Source organism: Ostrea edulis, chromosome 1, assembly GCF_947568905.1.
Source record: "Ostrea edulis chromosome 1, xbOstEdul1.1, whole genome shotgun sequence".
Classification (NCBI taxonomy): Eukaryota; Metazoa; Mollusca; class Bivalvia; order Ostreida; family Ostreidae; genus Ostrea; species Ostrea edulis.
In genome coordinates this window covers 74685323-74710527 of record NC_079164.1, presented here as the reverse complement: position 1 = coordinate 74710527, position 25205 = coordinate 74685323, and the positions used below count along the sequence as shown (strand labels likewise).

The following is a 25205-nucleotide window of genomic DNA, read 5'->3' as shown; positions in this document are numbered from 1 at the left end:
TGACTTTGAGAAAGCCTTTGATACTTTATCGTGCAATTTCATACAAAAAACGTTGGATTTCTTCAATTTTGGTCCTTCTATTAGAAAATGGGTTAGCCTTTTTTATACAAATATAGTTCGTCTACAGTTAACTAAGGCGGCAATCTGTCTGAAGTGTTTGATATTCAGAGAGGGTGCCGACAAGGAGACCCTTTATCACCTTATATATTTCTAATATGTGCAGAAATTCTATCAATACAAATAAGAAAAAATAAAAACATTAAAGGCATTACTATTGGAAATATTGAGAGAAAAAATATATTCTCAACGGGCTGACGACACTTCAATTATTCTCGATGGAAGTGAACAGAGTTTATTGGAAACTCTAAAGACCTTACAAAGGTTTTCAGAAATGTCTGGCTTATGTATGCAAGGTGAAGATAACGAACAGTGATCAATCTCATAACTCCTACAAGCAATACAAAATAGATAGTTGGGCAAACACGGACCCCTGGACACACCAGAGGTGGGATCAGGTGCCTAGGAGGAGTAAGCATCCTCTGTTGACCGGTCACACCCGCCGTGAGCCCCATATCCTGATCAGGTAAACGGAGTTATCCGCAGTCAAAATCAGTGTGCCAAGAACGGCTTAACAATCGGTATGAAACACGTCAGACAGCATTTGACCCAATGCGAGGTTGTATTGACGAACTAGATCGTTATAACGACCATAGAATTTGCGAAATGCTGACTTCAATCGAGACTGTTGAAATCCCTGTACCATCAACTTGTTTGTCAGTAGCTTACCTCGATTTAAAAACTGACTATACCCAGAACAAGCTCTTGTATCAATTATTCTAAAACTCACACCGTATGGATTGGATAAAAAATACAGCAATGACGTTTTATTACCCAAGAGTAATCTCAAATGGGGAACTACTAAATTTACCTTGTTAGGAATTATTTTTTATGTTGATATGCACAAAATGCTAAGCTAAATTATGATCCAAAATTAGTAAAAATCAAATCCATTCTAAATCAATGGGGGCCATTGGCAAGATTACAGTCGTCAAAACATTAGTTCTACCCCTATTGAATCATATTTTTATGTCTATCCCCAACCCATCTGTGTTTTATATTGTAAAGAATTAGAAAAAATGTTGTTTTCGTTTAGAGTAAAAAAAAAAGATGTCCTTGTTAAGAAATATGAAGATGGCGGTCTAAAGATGATTAATCTAAAATCTTTTATAGCATCAATGAAATTATTCTGGATACGACATCTTATTTCTACAAACAGGGGAATGAATAACTTAATACCTGGCTTTGAACTAACTAGGTTCATTTCTTTTGGGATTGAATATGTCAAGTTACTCTTGAAATCCTTGAAAAACAACTTTTGGATAGATGTATTCAAATCCCGGATTGAACTACAAAATGCTGGTACAGAATCAAATACTACTGCAGATACACCTATTTAATAATCATCTGATTCATATTGGTGGGAAAACTTTTTTTAAATAAACAACTCTTTGACAGTAACATCAGACACATAACTTATATTATTGAACAAGATGGTAGTTTTTTTTAGCTATGAAACTTAATTTTTGTGATACTTATCTGAATGTGAAAATCAATTTCTTAGAATATGCAAGCACCATTCATGCAATAAAGATTTGGATTAGAAAGTCTTCCAAAAACATAATTAGTTTTATAAAGTTGGCAAATCCATTTATTATGTCAAACATATACAATGTACTGAAATGTAAAAAAAAAAAAAAAAAAAAAATCCAAATGCTTTTATGAACTTCTCAACAGAAATTCCTCTGTGACTGCAAAACAAGATGGAGTGACTCTTAGAAATAGATAATATTGAGTGGAAAATTATCCACAAAATACCTTTCATAATAACAAAAAATAGTAAACTTCAATGGTTCCAATAGAGAATACTTAATAAAATTTTAGCAACAAACTCATTTTTATTTAAAACAAAAAAGTGAACTCCAAAATGTGTACCTTTTGTCACAATGAGGAGGAAACAATAGATATACAATATGGGAATGTAATTGTGTTCAATTATTTTTAGCTGATTTTGAAGTTTATTTAGAACAGAGAACAAATTGTCAACTAGGCTTTACAAAAAAGTCTTTTATAGCAGGCACCCTTGAGAAAAACAAGGGTATACAAAATATTCTCATCCTTTGGTTAAAGCATTATATGTTTATTGTTTATTCACCAATCAAGGACCCTTGGGGGGCATGTACAGGTTAACCTATTTAACTTAAGAATTATTAAGGTGTACAGAGAAAAATTTGAGTGTGCGTTTTGCAATATCATTTTAAACGTTATTCTATGAAACACAAAAATTTATTTTTTATAAAAATGGTGATACTGAAAATTTGATGCTCTTTGGAACAGATGGAACCAAATTTTTTCATAGCTCTCTCTCTCTCCCTCTTTCTTTCTTTCTCTCTGAAAGAAATAAACACTACTGTAATTCTATATTACATGTATAGTATGAAGATATTACATGAACTATTTACAGAATGTTTGTTGAAAAATAATAATGGAAAAAAAGCATTATTTTTTGAAGTGCTGATCATTATTATTAGTTTGTATAGTGAAGACAAATTGCTGTATCACAATACTACTGTAAGAGTAACCAGTCTTGTGTAAAAACACGTTGAAGACGTATGGATGTTTCAAATGAAGAGAGTATACTCGGAAAAAATATTTCCATAACTGTAGTTGCTCTAGCGTTCCGGAAAAATAATCGCTAGGCTGCGATCACAGACCTGAGTTTTTAAAAGCATCTCTTGTTTCCGGTAACGCTTTTTCATGATACACACCTGTGAATGTTATTGTCTACCTGTTCTTATCTACCTATCTGGTGATAAAATGACCATGGTTTCATTCCAACATATCCACGTGTAACTTTTCTATGGAATTTGTCAGCATATTCCTGAAGCTTTTAAAGAAGCAACACGACAGACGTTTACAAACATGTCTTTTATTAAACATGTGTTTATAGTTTCCTGTGTTGTGGGCGGGGTCGCCTTTCTGCTATCCCTAAACGTATTCAAACATCAGAGAGATCAGTTTATATCATACATTCCACAAAGCATCAAAGACCGTATATTTGGAAGCCCCGAGTCACAATTCAAGGGCAGACTTTTCACGGTGGAGGAGTTGGGAAAATATCGAGGCAACGATGGAGGCGACATTTACTTGGCTGTTCTGGGACAAGTGTTTGACGTCACAAAGGGCAGAAAGCACTATGGACCGGGAGGAACCTATCACTTCTTCACAGGTGAGTAAAAGTTGACTTATAGATCGCACGTGTCGATTTTTGGTGACAATGGGGGTCGATTACGAACTATCGATGTCATCTAACGTCGCTGGTATCGATATGGTAAAATTTTGTCGTATACATGCACTAATCATAATTTTGACTGTCATGAATATGAATAAATCAACAGGTTTTATTTATTATCTGTTAATCATAATGCATATTGAAATAAATCAATTGTAAATAAATGTTATATTTTACAGGAAATCAAACCGTGATCTTCACCTTGTCCATTTTAAGTCTTAAATTTTACCTAACAATAGGCACTTCCTTACACCAGAACACCAACAGTTATTGTCTGAAAGTCGAACTGTATAAGCATATTTGTGGAGGTTTTGATTGGATTAACATTTATCATCAAGGTTTTCTTTTCCAGGAAATGCGGGTACCAGAGCCTTCGTGTCGGGGGATTTTACAAAGGAAGGATTAAAAGAGGACATCACTGGCCTATCTCTCAGGGACATCCAAGGATTAGCCGGCTGGGTGGACTTCTACCATGAGCAGTACACATATCTAGGTTCATGATGATCAATCTTGTTTAGTAGAATTTGACAGCGGTGTACTTGATTTCCATTATGAGTGTGATGACCTTCAAATGTTCTAATTTATAAGTGTATATTTCTCGAGTGATGTGTCATTTAATATCATAATTAATTTGTGACAACACAGTTTTAAAACTTCCAAGAAATAGATGTCCCTTGACCTACAAACTATATAGCTATTGCCTAATGCCTCCTATCCCAAAACAAAGCGTACTGAATGCTCATCTCTATTTCGTAATACACAAAACTCCAGCGCCCGTATCATGCTGTTAGGCAAGTTCTATTTGGGGTCTACATCCTGTAGAGTATGGTCGCGTTAGGAACCCGATATGATACGAATATTTCTGTGTGGTATGTCTACAAATGATTCAAAGTATATGTATATAAATAAATTAATATATGAATTTAAGAAGAAGAAAAATAACCCAACAACAACATTTTAACACAGTAACCTTATATTAGTTTCCTGACTCTATATGATGTTAAAATTTCACACCTTCAAAGTTGAGTTCAAACATGTTCAAATTAATCATTAAACAATTATTTACCAAGCGGGGCTGAAAAGGCAAAATATTATATTACTTTATATATTTGTTGATAAAAAAAACAACCCCAAAAACACACCCAAAAACCATGTATATTTGGTTCTCCCTCATATTATCGACGTATGGCAACAACTAAATTTACACGAGAAGTCTGCTCTTAAAGTTTTTTTTTTCTTCTAAAGGGTGTGTAGCTTCTTTAATGTTAATGCCGAGCGTTTGGCAAAGAAACATCCGAGATTAAGAATCGCAAAAAAAAAAAAAAAAAAAAAAGAACTCCATAACAACTGAGCTAATATATTAAATCTGTACCCGCAAAATAACTATCGATATTTTTTCTAGTCAAATTTTTATCGTAGTATAATTCCAATGTTATTTATTACAAGTGTTTTGATTGGACAAAAATAAAGCTGAACAAGAGTTTATACATCAATAAATCCGAAAACGCGATGTATTCATACACGCCTGAAAACAAATAACATAGTGGGGGAAACTATTCAAATTGTTGCAATTGTTAATGAAGTGAATGAATAATTGGAATTATAAGAATCAAACATTCTTTTTGAAGAATTTATCGATGTGTAAACTCCGGCCATTTTACTTACAAACTTAACATAAAAGTGCTTCGCACTTTTATTCAGTTTGTGAGTAAAATGTCCGGAGTTTACACATCGATAAATTCTTCAAAAAGAATGTTTAATCCTATAATAATCTGATATTGAAGCAAGTGCTTCGCACTTTTATTCAGTTTGTGAGTAAAATGTCCGGAGTTTACACATCGATAAATTCTTCAAAAAGAATGTTTAATCCTATAATAATCTGATATTGAAGCATTATTATATTTTCTTCATGGTCACATTAGTAAGGAAATATGGCTATAAATATAAGATACCGTATACATTGAACATATTTTAAATATTTGTAGACATCACGGCATATCAGAACAGCAAGCGTCATTCTAACAGCAAGCGTCATTCTAAAACCAAACGGCGAAGCGTCATTCTAACATAAGCGTCCTTCTCATAACAAACGGTGAATCTAACATAAGCGTCATTCTAACGTAAGCGTCATTCTATCGTAAGCGTCATTTCGTGTTCTTATATTGTGATACGTGAAAATGTATGCAGTACAAAAGGGCATTGCATAACGAATCACGATTTTCAAAAACATTACATGATAAATTTTCACGGTATTACCGTAAGAATTTTTTTGAATTGTGCTCAAAATGAAATCAAAGTAGCTTTTTAAAACATGTTGCTTTGTAGAAAAGGCAAGTTCAGATATTTGTAAATCTTTCAAATAGACTCAGAAATAGAATTCGATGTAGAAAACCAGTGTTCTGTCTAGTAGCAAAACCTTCAGGTAAATAGTAAGCTTTTCAAATGATCTCTAGAAAGTACACAAATTCTCAATGTAGAACTTGTCTTCCATCGAAATAATCTGACAGGTTTCCTTTAAACCATTCAGTGCAAATATGAGGAAAATAAAAGATAAAAACCGAACCCAAGGACGGATGGTACGACATATCCCGAGTTTAGTGCAAATTGTGTTTCTATGACCAACTTAAAAATTTATATAGACACAGTGTTCTTATCCAACAGGCCAGGTTTGTTAAGGATAGGGAAGACGAATTGTCAGCGAAATGACGGGGTTTTTGTAAAATATGATTATGAGTTATCTATATTTGGCATTAGTTCTACACTTTAGGGATGTAATTTAAAGGATCTATAAGAAAATATCAAATAAATTTATCTTCTGAACTTGTTCACATGAATTGGAATTTTTAGTTGCAAAATGAACATATGTACAAACTTATATACAAAACGACATTTTAAGAGAGAAAGCCGTCGATTTGATGACACTAAACCTATAGACAGGTAGATATCATTTCCCATATTACTATTCAGTATCACGGCATCCAATCAAAAGTTGTAGATAGTTTATTTATTCCAGATCGGTGACCCATTCATTTTACATGTTATCGGTGATTACAGATTTTCATATATATTTTTTTTACGATTTCCTAAAATCCATAAATCCTTCATAAACCATAAATGTAGGTTTGAAGAAATCAGTAGTGTAGACTCTATATGCAATTATTTCTAAAGACAAGCAATAGACTTGACATGTGACAATTGATATTTTTACAGGGAAATTAATTGGACATTTTTATGACGAAAATGGCAACCCCACCGAAGCCATGGCGGAATTCAAGCGAAAACACGAGGAAGCACTACAGAAACAGAAGGAGGAGAACGAGGATCTGAGAAAATTCCCACCATGCAACTCGGAGAACAAAGTCGGCATCAGCAGACGACTGTGGTGTACGGAGAATAGGTAACGCTAGAGCAACATCTTAATTTATTTTGCTGGTATTAATTGATAATTTATTTTGCTGGTTTAATTGATAATTTATTTTGCTGGTATTAATTGATCTTTTATTTTATTGGTATCAATTGATCTTTCTATCAAAAACTTATATCTAAGAGTTTTCTTCAAATTTACATATATCCACCTTGCTGGTCTTTAACTTTATAACAAATATTGGCGTTCTCAGCTGAGAAAATATATTTAGAGATTCTATGCCGCGTGTTAATATATTTGGAGCTTCCATGTCGCGTATTTTTTTTTTATTACAAGTTAAAATATTTTGGTTTTGAAAATGTGATTCACGGTACGGTATAAATGTAGATTATTGAAAGGTGACCCCTTACTGTAGAAGTACTTTTAGATGGAGATGTTTTCCCGCTTTGGTCGATGTTCCGATCGTTTTATTCCTGTCTCTACCATTATTCAACTTAATTTTCAAAATTTGTTTTTCAAGTGGTGGCATAAAACGAGATTGGACCGGAGTACCAAGGCAATATTTTCAACCAGGACATTCACAAGCACGTTGCGCATGCGTGAGAGATAAAGGTCCTCCATCTTTCGGTACCAGTGCTTCCAACAATGGCGACTTAGATAATCCAAACATGAAGGTGTACGATGGATGTGAACCAACTGCAACATCATGTAATTTCAAAGATTAAAAGAAAACTCAAAATTAGCCTTTGTTCTGTATAAATGATTTTATTGTTTTATTATTTTACTTCTATCAGACGTCATCAGCTGTAGGTAAAGTGCCACAAATATAACTTTGATTGATGCTCAGGTTTGTAGCAGCGGAGTTCTTTATCATACCAATGCCTGTCTTGACGCGGGACCTAAATCTTAAAGGTCTCATCCAAAAGACATGTATATCTCACATGAGCTTGTCTTCCGGATTGTGGAAAATAAATCAATAAAAATATGAATCCTCTTCAAAATCACCTTTGAAGTCGTTTGATAAAGATGCCGACACATATTGGTAAATAATACACCTAATACACCGTTCAAACTACACCGCTTGCAAGTAGACTATTATCATATCAATACAAGGGACGAAAGTAGCCATCTTGAAAAAAATCCCCCCATTCAGTTCAGCACCCGTTTCTGTACTCTGAACTTGGAATTGTAATAGTTCTCCAAGATGGAGACTTTCGTCCCTTGCATGGGATGTAATTTGAATGATGTATATGTCGTCATCTTTATGAAAACCACTTCAAAGGTGATTTTAAAGAGGTTCATATCTTTATTTAATTTCTTTAAAAATTCACAATCCGGAAGACGAGCCCCTATGGAATATCTCGCTTCTAAATGCCGAGAGCGTTTGGCGAAGGAATAATGACTCGTACTCCTATACCTATCATCAGGTCCTAAGTTTGACGTAGTCAGGGTATTAGAGGGGCTTGAACTCGTAATCTCCCGGTCACGTGTACAGATAGTAACATTGTTCTGTACGAACAAATTTTATCCTAACATACAATTTCCTGACTAGAGATGTGAACTTGCAAGATGATGGAGCATAAACATGAATAAATGAAAATGCAAAATAAATCAATGATGTTTTCGTATAGGTCAGTTATTTGAGAAACATCTTTCACTTTTTGAAGGTATATATGACACAATAAACCTGAAGGATATCGAATGGAGCGTGTAGTACTCTTTGGTTGATTGGTTGATGTTTTCCGCCACACTCAACATTTTTTCAGTTATCTGGTGGCGCCCAGTTTTATTGGTGGAAGAGAGAACCCAGATACAAGGTACCTAGGAAGAGACCACCGACCTTCCGCAAGTAAACTGGGAAAGTTTCTCACTTACCGGCGCGAGCAGGATTCGAACCCGCGCCGACAGAGGTGAGAGGACGTGTGATTTTGAGCGCGATGCTCTAACCACTCGGCCACGGAGGTACTATTTGGTTAAAGTGTATTCATACGCAGTGATTCGCCTATTTTAAAACTAGAAAGTTTACGAGATTTTAACCGTCAGTTTAGTTAACAAGACTGTTAAGGGAAAATTGGAGTGAATGTAAATATTGTTTAATGTTTAAACCAGCATGACCTATCTATCATATTTTTAAGACACCAGTTTACCTAAATGTTCATCCATTTTTGGCAGTCTTTTTGGAGGCAATGTTGAGCGCATTGGACTAACTCTTTCTCACGAAACATAATCACAGGGAAAGGGAAGAAACTAAGATGCCTGAAAATGGAGAAATAAACGCATTAAAGATATACTCAGACAAAACCCATCTATGTGTATATTCATCATTGATATAGTATATTTGTGTAGAATTATATTTCTCTTGGGTGGTGGTATAGGGATAGATCAGATACACCTCGGTTCTTCCTACCAGGGAGCTACATTAAAAAAATCATGCCTACTTACTTTGCAACGCCACTGAATTTAAAAAAAATATTTATCAATGTCATGTCAATGCACTTGAATAAATAAAAATTTCTGTATGGTACGAAAACAAATTTTAAAAAACACAAGTCTTGATGCAATAAAGCAGTGTTTATAGGGTCTGCAGGGGGCCTAAAATAAGGCCCCATTCCTTATGCTAAAAAGCAGGTATTTCACCTAATTTTTGCTTTAAAATTCATAAACAATGAAAACAAATCAAAGCAGGGTAGCCCAATTGTTCATAAACTCCTTCACAGGCCCACATATTATAATTTTGGATTAAAACTGTGAAGTAAACCTAATTTGTTTGGCTTCTCATTATTTAAATGCGGTAAGCTTTGACCAAATTGAAAGTCAGAAGGAGTCCTATTTTACCTTAAAGAGGTTCGCACCTTACATTTGGAGTAATGTCAATTTTTTGGGAAGTGTATTTTTATTTCAACGCTGAAGGAGAATTAGGAAATCGAAAAGAAAAACTGGGGTCGCAATGCTTATTGAGCTACAGTGTTCTGAACATGACCTTTTTGCACTTAAAATTTATTCACTTAAACTTGATTTGTCTGTTGGTGTCAATACAATATTAGCAACAGAAATCAATCATGACATAAAATAGATACATAATCATGTCTTCTACCAATACAGTTAAATGAGATAAGCTTTGACCAAATTGAAAGTCAGAAGGAGTCCTTTTTTTACCTTAATGCAATGGTTTGGGTATTCCTTACTCTATGAAACGTTTTTCCCAATTTCAAGCAAATGTAGCTATTTTCCCCCAATTGCTGAAGTCCGGGGCCTTGATATCAACACGTGAAAAAAAAAAACCGTCCAGAAGGATGACTACATCTTACGACTCAACAGCAAACTAGACTCCATTTAGATAGGTCTTTTGCCATTGAACAGCGTTTGAAAATGTTATTTTGTTATTTAAAGAGCACAAAATTTGATACTTCCTTTTAGAACAACTTTTTAAAAAAAATCATAAGTCTTGTTTTTGATGAATTTGAATAGCAGAAAATGTACATTAGATAAAACTCCAATTGAATAAAATTTGGAAGTACACTTTGACTACAGGTCTACATGTACATGGCTTATCGGGGTAAATACATGCATTATGCAAAACATTCGACTTTTAACAGTTTATTTATTGACTTTCCGGGAACCAGTAATAAAATTAATTTAGAAGAGAGCCTAAAGTTGTGTGCGTAATGAGCTGATCTGAATTCCAAACACACACTTCTCAGGTTACCACATGTTCCTTTTCTTGTAGCCTTTGAAGAAACATGTCAAATTGAACAGGTAAATTTTTACAAGTAGTGAACACGCTGCATAATTAACGATGTTAATGTAAATAAATATATATATATTCTCTGTCTCATGTGACCTTTTGAAAACTCCACAGTGGTTATACATCATATGCTTTGTCTCCAGGCTTGTATTACAAATTAATATGTAATTAAAGAAATACTAATTAAGATCAGCATGGACATCCCACGATTCCTTACTAAATCAAATGTACATGTATTAATACTATACAGTCAATACGGGTTACCCACGATTCCTTACTAAATTAAATGTATTAATATTATACAGTAAACGCAAGTTATTATAGTGTTCACTTACATTGAAATAAGATAAGATGAAAAGTCTTCCAGGATTCCTTTGATATCTTTACCGATTTCAGCAATACATTATCAGTCATAATTTAAATTCTGAAAGAGTGAAGGTTATCGTAAGCGTAGAATACATCTTTAGACGTCTTTCTTATTCCGTTTTTCTTGCATCAGAATTTGTGACACAAGCATCAAGATGTCTGTACAAGAACGGAACGATAATGGAATGAATCACAGTTTTTTAACAAAAGTCAAACACTTTGACATGGTCAAAGTGCACCAACCCTCAGCGAAAACAGGCAAAACAACAGAATACCTATCATGAAATGTTCGTAACAATTTCACCTCTGGCAAGAAAAGTTACACTAACAATCAAAAAGTTAATTCCAGCAGTGAAAATGTGTTTCAACATGTCAGTACACATCCGACAGTGTGTAGTTTGGTTACTGGCACGTTTGAGCATTTTGTGGGCTGGTCAGAGGATCACGTTATCCGGCGGGAGTGATTATAAAACAGTGGAACTGCTCCTAAGACGACGCAATTCTAAGCCACACTTTGCCAAAGAACAAATCTAAAAGGTAGGAAGCTATATAATATCAAAGCGTAAAAAGGATACATGTCAGATTGGTAGAGTTGTAGTAAATTTCACATTTTAAGGTTGATATAGTCGTAAACATTTTCACGTTGAGTGAAATGTCGTATATCGGGTAATGATGGCGCACTTGGAATGCTGCGGTTTTTGGCGAAGGATGAACATTTGCCAAAAAAACGAATGCACCATTTATATGAATTGTTAATATAATTGTGTAAAATTGTAAATCCACAAAAACAAAAAAATGTATCTATCGCCAATATTTCAAAATACTGTTTTAGAAATATCCTCAACGTCAAATTTGCCGGTATAAGGTAGTGGTTGACAATTCACTTCGGAATATTCAATTTTCAAGTTCAGAAGAAATGTTCTAAAGAGTGCATGAAAATGATTAAATATACTAGAAACCGTTTTCAACGACGACTTTGATTTTATTAATTAATTATCATGTATAACGATTTCAATTTTCGAATTTTCTAAATTCTGAGCGCATTTCTTTTTTGCTTCTTTAATAGGCAGGATGCTTCCCCACTGTAGCCTCGTTTTGGTTTTAGCCGCAACTTCGTCGGTGTTTGTGACAGGTACGTGTGATGTAATAAACTATCTTTATATCAGTAAATAGCAGAACAAATGAACAAGGTTCTTTAATCGGATACAGTCACTATTAATGCTTTTCAAAAGTGATAGATATTTAATTTCAAATGAATGTGGAATGCGTTTATTCGGATTGTTCGATAGAATCATTTTCTTAATCATTTGAAATGTTTCGTTTTAGCCTTACCTCATAGTAGAGTATGGGCTATGCCAGAACCAGGTCCAGCAGCAGAGCCAATGCCATCTGGAAACGTAATGGCATACCCTTATCCTAGACCAGAAAGACCTAAGCCTATGGGTATGGTTCCTTCGAGAAATCAAAACGGTGTATCACCAATGAGAATGATGCCTATGGGTGCAGCTCCAATGAACATGCAAATGGGTGCCATGAGGCAAATGCCAATGATGAACGTTCCAATGGCGCCGTCTATGTCTAACCCAGGTAAACCAATGCCAGGAAAAGGAGGAGCAAAGGGAGCCACAGCTGGTGGTGAAGGTGCTGGAGCAGCTGGTGGAGAAGGTGCCTCCGCTGGTGGTCCACCTCCCCCCGACGATATCGAAGGAATGGCCGCCATCGCAGCTGCTGTCGCTGCTGGTATTTCGCCTGATGACCCTCTCCCACCTTCAGCAGGATCTGGATCCCAGGCTAAGGCTTCCATGCCGAGAATGCCAACACCAATGATTATGATCCCAGCTCCAATGATGACCCCAATGAATATGATGACAATGCCAGTTGCCATGATGGGCGCCAATAAAGGAGCTGCCATGATGGGCGCCAATAACGGAGCTGCCATGATGGGCGCCAATAACGGAGCTGCCATGATGGGCGCCAATAACGGAGCTGCCATGATGGGCGCCAATAACGGAGCTGCCATGGGAATGCCGATGATGCCAGCACCTGGAATGACGCCTGGCGCTGGAGCTATGAATCCTGCTGCAGGTGCCATGATGATGCCTGTTATGGTGATGATGCCAGCAGGAGTAAATTCACAGCCCCCAGCAGGTGGAATGAAACCTGTTCCCTCTGCTGCGATGGGTGGAAACAGTGGGATGCCAATGGTAATGATGCCAGTAGCTGCAAGAATGGGCGCCGGAATGAATACTGTTGCTGCAGGCGTGATGGGCGCAAACATTGGAATGGGGATGATGCCTGCGGGTACGGGAATGATGCCAATGGGGAGAAACGCATCACCGCACAAAAGACGTAAATACCTTATTAACATTCGATCGCTTTATAGCATTATTCATTGCCTTTCTAAACGCTATTTGCCCAACTCTGTATTTTGAATTCCTTATAGGAGTTATAAGATTAATCACTGTTCGTTATCTTTACCTTTCATTTACAGGGTACAGAGCTCGAAGAGCGGCATCCGGAAACGGTTAGGTTTTGATTCATGACTTGAAAGTGAAAAATTTAAGAATTTATTTATGAATATTAATTACTGGTATTATTGACTATCTACTGTTGCTCACAACTTTCTCTTTTCATTTCATGTATACATATGTAGGATACGCTCCAATTCAAGGAGTGAACATGGGTGATATGATGGGTGCCCCTAATGGCAACATGGCTTCTCCTAATGGCAACATGGCTTCTCCTAATGGCAACATGGCTTCAATGAATATGATGAAGGGATCAATGGGAAACCAGAACAGGGCCAACATGATGAATATGGATGACATGATGAAAATGTCCCAGACGAATCGAATGGACGACATGATGAAACATATGAACAATATGGTGAATGCTGCTAAAGGTCAACAGATCAGGGATGATATGATGAATGCAGCGATGGATGATGCTATGAAAATGTCCCAAATGAAAGGAATGGATGATATGATGAATGCAGCAAACGCACAAGCAAACATGAATGCCATGATGGGCATGACTAATATGATGAAAAATGCTCAAAATTCCCAGAAAAAACAAATGGATGATATGATGAATGCAGCAAACGCTCAAGCAAACATGAATGCCATGATGGGCATGACTAATATGATGAAAAATGCTCAAAATTCCCAGAAAAAACAAATGGATGATATGATGAATGCAGCAAACGCTCAAGCAAACATGAATGCCATGATGGACATTGCCAATATGATGAAAAATGCTCAAAATTCCCAGAAAAAACAAATGGATGATATGACGAATGCAGCAAACGCTCAAGCAAACATGAATGCCATGATGGACATGGCCAATATGATGAAAAATGCTCAAAATTCCCAGAAAAAACAAATGGATGATATGATGAATGCAGCAAACGCTCAAGCGAACATGAATGCCATGATGGACATGACTAATATGATGAAAAATGCTCAAAATTCCCAGAAAAAACAAATGGATGATATGATGAATGCAGCAAACGCTCAAGCAAACATGAATGCCATGATGGACATGGCCAATATGATGAAAAATGCTCAAAATTCTCAAAAGATGAATAATGTGATGAATGCTAATATGGCTGCAGATTTGACGAAAAATGCCATGAATATGATGAATATGCCAACACAACAAAATAACATGGGAAACGGAGCTATGGACGCTATTTTGAGGGCTTGTATGAATATTGTGAATGGAGTGAATTCGGGTAATACGAAACTATTACCTAACGTTGACATGATGCCTCCAATGCCTGAACCAGTGCAAACAAATAATATGCCATCACCAATGAACGGTATGCCCTCACCAATGAACGGTATGCCCTCACCAATGAATGGTATGCCCTCACCAATGAACGGTATGCCCTCACCAATGAACGGTATGCAGATGGGCAGTATGGGAATGGAGATGCCAGAACCGGCTCCAGTGAATGGTATGAGAATGGCAGATATGAACGGTATGGCGTCCCCAATGCCTGAACCAATGCCAAGTGCTGGTAATATGGGTGCTATGAATAATATGAATGGAATGAATATGCCAGCACCCAATCAAGAAATGATGCCAACAGTACCAGAGCCACTGTCCGTGAACAATATGCCATCATCTATGAATGGAATGAACATGGGAATGATGCCTTCTCCTATGAATGGTATGATGCCAGCCCCCAAACATGACACCCCTTCAATGCCCGAACCAACGCCAATTAACAATAATAACATGGGCATGCCAATGAACAACATGCCTTCCAACATTAATAGTATGCCTCAGCCCCGGCCAATGCCTCCATCGATGAACATGGGCAACATGGGAATGATGGCATCTCCAATGAATAATATGATGTCAGCACCGCAAGAAAATAATTTGTCTCCAATGCCAGAGCCCATGCCTATAAACAACATGCCTTCAAACGTGAATGGTATGTCTGGAGCAATGAATGGTATGTCTGGAGCAATGAATGGTATGCCAGGGCCAATGAATGGTATGCCTTCAAATATGAATGGTATGTCTGGAGCAATGAATGGTATGCCAGGGCCAATGAATGGTATGCCTTCAAATATGAATGGTATGTCTGGAGCAATGAATGGTATGCCAGGGCCAATGAATGCCATGCCGCCATCGATGAACGGAATGAATATGGGTAATATGGAAATGATGCCATCTCCAATGAATAATATGATGCCAGTGCCAAATTCAAACATGATGCCCGCAGTCCCAGAGCCGATGCCAATTAATGGAGTAAACATGGGTAATATGGGAATGATGCCGGCACCACAAAAAAATAATTTGTCTCCAATGCCAGAGCCCATGCCTGTCAACATGCCTTCAAACATGAATGGTATGTCTGGAGCAATGAATGGTATGCCTTCAAATATGAATGGTATGTCTGGAGCAATGAATGGTATGTCTGGAGCAATGAATGGTATGCCTTCAAATATGAATGGTATGTCTGGAGCAATGAATGGTATGCCTTCAAATATGAATGGTATGTCTGGAGCAATGAATGGTATGCCAGGGCCAATGAATGCCATGCCGCCATCGATGAACGGAATGAATATGGGCAACATGGGAATGATGCCAGCCCCCAAACCAGCAATGCCTGAACCGGCCCCATCAAACGGAGCGCCGTCATCCATGAATGGAAATAATGCGGGTGTTATGGAAATGATGGGAATGATGTCATCTAACGGAAATATGATGCTTCCTAAGTCAGTTTCATTGGTAATGAATAACATGCCCCAGCCTGGTAACATGGGAAATATGGGAACAAAGCAATCTTCAATGAACGGTATGCCAAACAATGCACAACGAAAAGCTGGTATGTAGTACTTTGTTTTTAAAACTAGCCTAAAAACTTTCTTGAAACTTTTTAAAACTTCGTAATCATTTAAAAAGAAAATGAGTGTGTAATTAATCTTCAGTACGTTAATGAATGAACGTTTGATTTTTCAGTATATTAGAGATAAGAGTGTACGTGGCAGATACCATAGAGCTTTCAGCAGATCTACAAACACTTCAGAACGATTCCGTCATAGGAGAGTGACTTGTGTGCTCTCGAGTTTAGTGAATTCATCCCATTTGTGCCAATCAATGTGCAAAAACTGTGATTGCCTACCTTGTGTGCTGTCGCCTGTTGTTCATTTACTGGAAATGTGGCTTTTGTGATTAAATGAAGTTTGTTATCCTTGTGTACAAATAGCGTTCTTCTTTATTCCAGGCAATAGTGTTCGATAAATGAAAACAAATTAATATGAAAGCATCCTTATGTAGCGAGGATTCAAGTTTCTTCTTGCTATGACGTCATGGGTCTAGCAAAGTAAAAAAAAGGTTAAAGTTTTATATATTGTATCTAGTATTTTGGGTCTGGCTATACATCATCTTCGCTAGCCAAGGGTGACGATACACGGTGGTCCTGAAAGAGGAACCACCGTTTATCGTCACCCTTGGCTAGCGAAGATGACATGTATGCTTGAATCTAATTTGAAAACCTTGGTGGTTCTTGAAAATCCGTTAAAAGATTTTCCCAAAATATCCCTTGTAAAAATTAAAATACAGGTACCATTTTGTGGTAAATGAAATAAATAAATCTTTATTCGGTATATACATGCAAACATACATGTATAAATACCAAGGATAACCCATGAAAGCTCGAAAGCTTATTTCCAATGGGGTCCTTTGATGCACGGATGTTTGCGCTAGAGGGTCATTTATGTGGGAGGAAACCCACGTGTCCGAGCAGCCGACCGCCATAACCTCTCACATACAACCACTGCTGATTACGGGGATTGAACTCGGGTCGCAGCGGTGAGAAGCAAGAGCACTACCTCTGCGCTGCCCGGACACTGTCAATTCCTTAAGGATAGACCGGAAGGTTGTGAGTTCGAGTTCCGCTCAAGCCAGGGCTGCGTAAAACTTCACGGAGCGCCATATTACCACGAACTCAAATAATTGAAGATATATTTGATTCTTGAAGATATCGTCAATTCAATTATTACTCGCAATTATTGCGCATCAAATCAATTATTGCTCCCATCATTTCAATTGATGTGCGCATCAATGTAGTGAAATTATTGCTTGCAACTCTATATAAAAGATCTGATGATCCCTTTAATTCAATTTGGAAATATTTCTAATAATCTACAACGATATTGTATACGGAATTAATATGCGCATCGATTTCTTTAAAGAGAGCAACAGTTCGATTAACAAGAGGCCCATGGGCCACATTGCTCACCTCAGTTACCTTGGCTTATATTTAAAGATTTTCTCTATATACTGTATTAGCATGTAAAACGTTGATCCCTATTGTTGCACTAACCTCACCCCGGGGGTCATGGCTTTTACAAACTTAAAACTGCGCTATGTCAGGAAGCTTTCATGAAAACGTAAACTTTTTTGGCCCAGTGATTCTTCAGAAGATTTTTTATGATTTTCCCCGATATATTTGTATGTAAAACTTTGATCCCCTATTGTGGCCCCATCCTATTCCCGGGGGTCGTGATTTTTACAAAGTTCAATCGGCACTATGTCGGAAGCCTTCATGTAAAATTCTACTTTCCTAGCCCAGTGGTTCTTGAAAAGAAGAGTTTTAAAGATTTTCCCTGTATATTTGTATGTAAAACTTTGATCCCCTATTGTGGCCCCATCCTACCCCCAGGGATCATCATTTTTACAAACTTGAATGTGCACTATGTCAGGAAGCTTTCATGTAAATTTCACCTCTTCTGGTCCAGTGGTTCTTGTGAAGAAGATTTTAAATGACCCCACCCTATTTTTTCGATTATCTCCCTTTTGAAAAGAACATGGCCCTTCATTTGAACAAACTTGAAAGCCCTTAACCCAAGAATGCTTTTTGCCAAGTTTGGTTAAAATTGGCCCAGTGGTTCTGAAGATGTAAAAAGTTTCCAGACAATGGACAACCAGAAAAGCTCACTTGAGCTTTCAGCTCAGGTGAGCTAAAAAATCATTAATTCAATTGTGGATATGTTGAACTGAGGATATCTCTGATTAGATAGTTACTCTCTCTAAAAGAATTATTGTGCACACTAATTGAATTAATATTCTTTCAACTGAAGAGAGCAATAATTTGATTATTGCACACACAAATTGAATTATTGCTCTCTTCAATTGAATTGTGGCGTGCATCCAATCCCTTGTTGATATCATCAATTTATTTGAAGAGAGCCTTAATGGCCATGTGTGTATGCACACTATTGATCTTTAGAAATCATTGCATTACCTTTTTATGCTTCTCCATTTTCATACTTATACTAGATGATAGATGTATTGGTATAACCATCATACATAATAATTTACACTTCATGTAGAGGAGAGCAAGTTTTATCATATCACAGAAAAATGCAATTACATATATCTATTCGAGTTCTACAAGATCAATTGTTGAATGAAACTCGCCAATGAATTCTTTTTCAAAAGAAAACTTTTTGTTTAATATTATTTTATTGAAGAAATGCAGAACAGTTAATGGCAATAGTGGTTCAGGAGTAAATAGGATTTTCTAACACATACTAAATTTTCAACATATGATCAACTAAGGTCCACCTTGGGGCCTAAAATCTCACATTGCTCATTATAATCATGCAAATATAGTTTGACTGCTTGGTTTCCAAGAGTAAAGATTATCTAAACTACAGAAGTATATTGCATTTTCATTATACATGTATGATCAACTAAGCCCCATCCCGAGGCCTGAAACCGGGGGTCATTAATTTTATGTCGCTCATTATAATCATCGAAAGTTTGTCTACTTGATGTCCAGTAGTAAGGATTTTCTACTGCAGATTCAATAGACAAAGTACAGGACAAACCTAGCCCCACCCTATAGTCTTGAATTTTGGTAGTTGAAATTGGTTCATCCATACCAGAGAAGAAGCTGAAAATGCTCAAAAGTTGTGACTGACACACGACTAACTGCGATGGACAAAAACAGAAGCAACAGGCCACCTGAGTGACTCAGGTGACCTAAGAATAAAAAAGTTAAATAAGTTCTACTACTTCAATGTAACATTTATTGATGATATAAGTAGTGACAGATGGTGACAAACTCAAAATCACAAGACAATTTTTGAAGCAATGAAATAGACACCATTTCTGTTTAGACAACAGTAGTCACACTAAATCATTTCAAAGCATGAATTTAACATTAAATACAATTTGGAAGTGAAAGTGGGAATATTCCCCGAATTTTCTTTAATATCAGTAAATTTCAACGAGAGTTTCTGTCTATATCCCAAAAGCAAGTAACATGTAATATAGCCCAACAACTTATATATTAAACAGGTATTAACAATTGACATAGTGTTCTTAATATGCAAGAAAATATGTACACGTAAATTACCTGATGCAACAATTGAAATATAACAGATTTATTGAACCATCAAATATAAGTCATATATTACTTCCCTTGAAATTACTAAGTACATATAATTTACTGCCATTTTTATCATGTGATTACAAATGAACACATATACAAAAAAATGGGAATTATTTTACATATCTACAATTTCATTCTTTTGTGTGCTTTCAAATTTTACAAGTAATCTAGGATAATTCTCCAAAGCAATGGAAATCAAGGACTCCATGAAGGGGAACATCCCCTTGCAACACGGGCACTTGCAATTTCAAGCAAACCCAATGTACCAGTGTATCTTCAAGTAGAGCTAAGCATGCTTTTTCACATTATCCCACATCATCTTTCATAGTTAAATTACTATATCTCTTCCAACCCTGTTGCTGTGAAAAAATTATGAATGAAATATCTTAAGAAATCTTTTTAAGACAGAGATATACTGTACGTGGTGATCTTCATAAAATGCCAGAATTGCATGATTTTACAATTTTGGCCAGTTACTGAATTATTAGTGGGCGATTCCTGGGTTTACTTTCATTTCAAATGTATCCTACAATATTGTATCTTAGTATTCAGCAGCCTCTACAAGATTCCTGGCTTTACTTTCACTTTACATGTATCTCTTAGTAATCAGCAGCCTCTATAAGATTCCTGGCTTTACTTTCACTTTACATGTATCTCTTAGTAATCAGCAGCATGGTGTTTGTAATCTCTATATAAAAAAACCCACTACGTAAAAAAGAGACCAAGCACAAACTTGAAAGCCTATTATTTCAATCAGGTATTAACAAATGCAGCTACAGCTAATTTTCATTTACTGCAAGCAAACCTATATACCCAAATCCATACCAAATGTATCTAGTTTTTCTTTTTCTCTCTCCCTCTTTTTTTAGATAACCTCTGTTTAACAGACAATGTGGATGAAGATCTGTTTCAGAATTCAGCAAAATAGGATCACAAAAAATCTTATGATAGTACTAAATGATGACATATGTCTTCAACAATTTCAGACAAAAATTGAAAGCTTTTAAAGTTTGATTAATATATTAATACTAGTTGTACTTACAAGTTACATGGGTAAAATGAGTTATTTCCAATTTGTCAAAATACATGCAACTTTTTTCATCAGCTGTTAACTCTTTCCTATGAAAGACCATTGTAAGATATCAGTCTGAGACAAAACTAGTAGGGGTTAGGGCATGGAGAAAACAGAAGAGGATCTCTAAAAAAAAAAAAAAATACACCAAATTATACCAAAAGCAATTCTTTCTAGTAGCACAAGTACATGTATAGTGAAAACAATATATAAATAACACACACAATATAACCATATTTTGACAAAGGAATTGTATAACATCAAACATTTAAAATGTACATAAGTAACAGTAATATAACATGTCTCCACATTCAATTTTAAATTACGATCAGCCAATTCATATCCAAATAAAAAGCCAAAACTTAAAAACAGATTTTTTTCTTTCATTGCAGCACAATATTTGACACCCCACTCTCAAAATTATGAATACATGTATTTTGAATCTTAAAAAAAAAACCACAATGTATATACACTATTACATATGAAATTTTCATCACTTATAGTAATATTTGACATTAACTGGAATCATCAATATTTTTAAAGTAAATTGCATTTGTACACGTGACCTATTCCATATATTTTTATCAACCTATCATTAATTAGAAAAGATCTGCAACATAGAATTTTTTTCGACAAAAACAAATGCTGAACCTTTCTGTGGATTACAACAGCGGCTGGATGAAAATGCTTCAAATTCACCTCTGATGCACTATTATATACAAACATGTAAACATATCTGGATTCAGTAGCACAATTACATGCTAAGTCTTCAATCTTATATATATATCATGGCATATTTGCCAGCTGAGACTGATCTGAAGAAAGCATATTTTCTGCATTGGAAAAATGTCAAGAAAATACACAGTTGTAGACTTGAGTCAAGTAAAGACCTGCTTGTTTTTCATCAGTTTGATGATAAATGACGTATGAGGAACGATTCACTTCTGACTTTTATCACATGGCAGTTTCACTGCTACTGAGAAGCCACTTTGACCTGTAGAATGACAGATCCGCTATTTTGATCCCACAGAGCCTATGTTTTGGTAGATCTGTCTAGCATCTTCTGCTGGTGGCAGTCTGAAAAAAAATGTATCAATTTCTTTACCATGATTCTTTTGTCCGAAAATTTAAAAGTTTAAGAATGTCACAAGGTAAATACTGTAATAGTTTCAAAAACAGTGCACCGCATCTAAATATTTGTATGGTCCGCAAAACCAAGACTTGAAAAGGACATAATTTCATATCTGTTCATGCGATACTTATTATATCATCACTACAGTAACTAGATCTGATGAGTCGGATCACATCAAGTTGACAGGAGCGGATCATCAGATCAAACGATATGAAGAGCAAAGCTAAAATTGCTTGAAAATCAAATTTTCTTCATTCTATGTAGAAACAGCAGTAAATGTTACAGGAGGAACAGTGGCGGATTTAAAAGGGGAAACAGCCAGTGCCCCCCCCCCCCCCCCCCCCCCCAAATTTAAGGTAAATCATGGTCTCTTGTTTAGAAAAATGTAAACGATTAAAGCAATAATTTTTAAAAAAAAACTTCCAAAAACCCTTAAAATTTGCATCATTTTATTAATTTCTTCTTATAAAAAATAACAGAAAATAGTAAAAATTAGTAGATAGGAAACATATTTCAAGCCCTATAAAATCTGTAAAATCCAGGAGCTTTGCCCCCAGACCCCCTGCCTCATAATGTTGTGCCCCCTAACCACAATTCCTGGATCTGCACTTGATGAAATAATTTTATAGAAGGTCTTACTTGGGTAGATCCTTTTCCTTTCGCCTTGAGGACTGCTGTAAGGGTGGCGGGGCTGCTTTAGTACTGGCAGACAGGGACTTGTTAGCAGACTCCATGTTGGCTGTGTATCGTATGTTTGTGTATTCCCTGCCCACAGATTGCTACAATATGCATTGTTTTAAAGTTAACACAAACTATTTCAAATTTATTGTACCAGCACTTCTCTCTGTATCTGTGAATTTCTTTAATTAAGATGTCAAATATACGCCAGTCATGCTATAATTTGTTCAAAATTGACTAAAAGAGTTTTGCCAATGTGAAGTATTTTCTACATTCAAAATTGAGAGCACAGTGCTAAGCAAAAGGATATTTACATAGTTTGAACATTACATGTATATATCAATATCATGTTGTATGCTTGACACAAGTGTTTGTCCTTTTTTCTAAAGCAGCACTTGTGATGAAATTGTTCCTTATCTCGCCTTCTCAAAAAAATATGAGAAATTTGTCCAAATTATGTCATACACATACTATACAAGCATTACAACAGGATGCTGTGTTATCAGACATAAAATACATGATCGATAGCAGGATGCTGTGTTATCACAGACGTAAAATACATGATTGATAGCAGGATGCTTTTTTATCACACACTCTGCAGACCTTGTATTTTTAAATCGTGGGAAAAGATCTCATAAGGACATTTACATTATGGGAAAAGAATTCCATTTTTAATAGTCCTTCTGAAGCTTAAATCTTTTCAGGGTCAAGTATTGGCAAAGCAGTACCTCATACTACTAAATATTAAAGACTACTGTTAAATGACTCATTCTAACAAACCCTGGTACATACTTCTTCTGCCCGTTTGCGCTGTTGCTCAGTTTCCAGGTAGTGCAGCACAGCCATATAGACAAATTTGTACTGTGCCTCAGTCTGCACCATGCCTGATCTCTGTGACCTCACCATCTGTATCGTCTTCTGGATGTCAATTTCACACTCCAGACCTGTACAAAAACCCAGACACATTGTACTGCCAGGCTAAATATAGCTACAATTCACAGAGGAAATCTCCCAGACACATTGTACTACCAGGCTAAATATAGCTACAATTCATAGAGGAAATCTCCCAGACACATTGTTCTGCCAGGCTAAATATAGCTACAATTCACAGAGGAAATCTCCCAGACACATTGTACTGCCAGGCTAAATATAACTACAATTCATAGAGGAAATCTCCTCGACTCATTCAGAACTTTTTTCTTATCGTCTGTCCTCATCTTCTCCATTTCTTTCAAAAACTAAATGTCCAACTTATTTTCCAAGAATTTATTTACTTTATATTGTGTGTATTCTGTTTTATTTCTATAGGCCAATCCGAAAACATGAGTTATCTTTCCTTGATCCGGAACGTAGTACGCTTGCGTAACAGTAGTTTAAGACTTCCGGGTAGTATATTCGAGAAGCGCCATTATCAACAGTGCAGAAGGCCGCATATATATTGCTGTATAATTTTACAGCAATCACGCCAACAAATATGTTAACGTTAATAAAAGATCTCATTGCATAGGTTTACTTCATACACATGAAAATAACCAACTTCGTCTGTAAAAATGATAGAAAATTAATGTTGTAAGTAGAGGAGGACACCCCCCCCCCCCCCTCTCCGATAGGATGTTCTATCGTTAAACTGATGTAATTTCCTACGACGGGCCTGTCCCGAGACGCAGTAAGATTATTCTAACTAACAACCCCCCCCCCCCCCCATTTTCCAGGATTTCACGTGTTTTATAACTAAAATTAGTATATATCATATATTGCATACGTTTCCTCAGGATCTTTAGCCCGTGTTTTAATACAGTCAGATTTATAATAAAATATCAGAAGTTACTTGTTCAATATCAATGTAGTACATGTACATTCAGTGATGAAAGTTCTGCCACGATGTACGTCTAGGTATGTCGGACTGACACATCTGGATTCTGAAAATGTTCATCTCCTTCGATTGGTGAGTAAAATTTAACCCAGCCTGTTGGCCTACTTGTAAATGAAACAGAGGCCACTGACAGATTTCCAGCTGTCTGCCCACAAATTTTATACAGTTTCAAATACAAGTATAACCATAAAGAAATTCGTCGTCACAAACCATCTTTAAACTGACATTTAGACATGCAATGCTTTGAAAATAAAATAACGTATAATTGAACACCCTGAATTTATAGTCGGCAAGAGTATGTACCTGAAAATACAGCCATTTTGAGTAAAATATTTGGAGTTTTACTCAAATTATTTTGTAAATTTGTGGATAAAGGGGGTGTCTAAATTTGTCATTGCAATTTCTTTTATGACGCGATACGTGCCTATACATAATCAAGTAGATTTCAAGGGGGCTAAAACGAATAAAAGAGGGAAGATACAGAGATGTCAAAAGCATTGTATTAGGGGGGGGGGGGGGGGGGGGGGGGGTAAAACTTACCTATCCCCCGGAGAGTACATTTGAGAATACACCCCCCCCCCCCCTCCGGGATCACACAGGTCTATGAAAAATAATTTATATCAGTCTAGCAATATTCAACAAAATTAATAAAAAATATTATTTAGTTACCTATTTTACTGCATTTTAAACATATCAGTTGATATTAACA

General features: G+C 36.1%; 3 protein-coding genes across 8 annotated transcripts in view; 2 read left to right on the top strand and 1 right to left on the bottom strand.

Annotated features, from left to right (window-relative positions):
- Positions 1 to 2729: 2729 nt before the first annotated feature.
- Positions 2730 to 7455, top strand: LOC125681482 (neuferricin-like). The gene is made up of 4 exons (XM_048921616.2): positions 2730 to 3286; positions 3702 to 3842; positions 6560 to 6746; positions 7234 to 7455. The coding sequence occupies exons 1-4, from the start codon at positions 2980 to 2982 to the stop codon at positions 7436 to 7438; spliced, it is 840 nt and encodes a 279-aa protein (XP_048777573.1). The 5' UTR covers positions 2730 to 2979; the 3' UTR covers positions 7439 to 7455.
- A 4435-nt stretch (positions 7456 to 11890) lies between these two features.
- Positions 11891 to 16543, top strand: LOC125674374 (neurogenic protein mastermind-like). Its single transcript, XM_048911547.2, has 5 exons — positions 11891 to 11956; positions 12151 to 13173; positions 13316 to 13348; positions 13478 to 16165; positions 16300 to 16543. The coding sequence occupies exons 1-5, from the start codon at positions 11896 to 11898 to the stop codon at positions 16305 to 16307; spliced, it is 3813 nt and encodes a 1270-aa protein (XP_048767504.2). The 5' UTR covers positions 11891 to 11895; the 3' UTR covers positions 16308 to 16543.
- A 2813-nt stretch (positions 16544 to 19356) lies between these two features.
- The window catches only part of LOC125681461 (tyrosine-protein phosphatase non-receptor type 11-like), a 38673-nt gene continuing 32824 nt past the window's right edge, over positions 19357 to 25205 (bottom strand). For 5 of the 6 annotated variants that reach the window (XM_056160439.1, XM_048921603.2, XM_056160446.1 and 2 more), the window contains 3 exons: positions 23416 to 23567; positions 22585 to 22724; positions 19357 to 21890 (listed from right to left, as the gene is read on the bottom strand). In XM_056160439.1, the coding sequence (XP_056016414.1) occupies positions 21827 to 21890; positions 22585 to 22724; positions 23416 to 23567 (356 nt within the window). In that variant the 3' untranslated portion in view covers positions 19357 to 21826. Of the gene's footprint in view, positions 21891 to 22584; positions 22725 to 23415; positions 23568 to 23848; positions 23926 to 25205 lie in introns of those variants that run through there. The other variant, XR_008801913.1, reaches the window with a different exon arrangement.

Coding starts and splice junctions, on each gene's coding strand:
- LOC125674374 (XM_048911547.2), top strand. CDS start 11,896: ATGCTTCCCCACTGTAGCCTCGTTTTGGTTTTAGCCGCAACTTCGTCG. Junction 13,174..13,315: donor CGCATCACCGCACAAAAGAC/GTAAATACCTTA, acceptor TTTCATTTACAG/GGTACAGAGCTCGAAGAGCG. Junction 13,349..13,477: donor AAGAGCGGCATCCGGAAACG/GTTAGGTTTTGA, acceptor ATACATATGTAG/GATACGCTCCAATTCAAGGA.
- LOC125681482 (XM_048921616.2), top strand. CDS start 2,980: ATGTCTTTTATTAAACATGTGTTTATAGTTTCCTGTGTTGTGGGCGGG. Junction 3,287..3,701: donor AACCTATCACTTCTTCACAG/GTGAGTAAAAGT, acceptor TTTCTTTTCCAG/GAAATGCGGGTACCAGAGCC. Junction 3,843..6,559: donor TGAGCAGTACACATATCTAG/GTTCATGATGAT, acceptor ATATTTTTACAG/GGAAATTAATTGGACATTTT.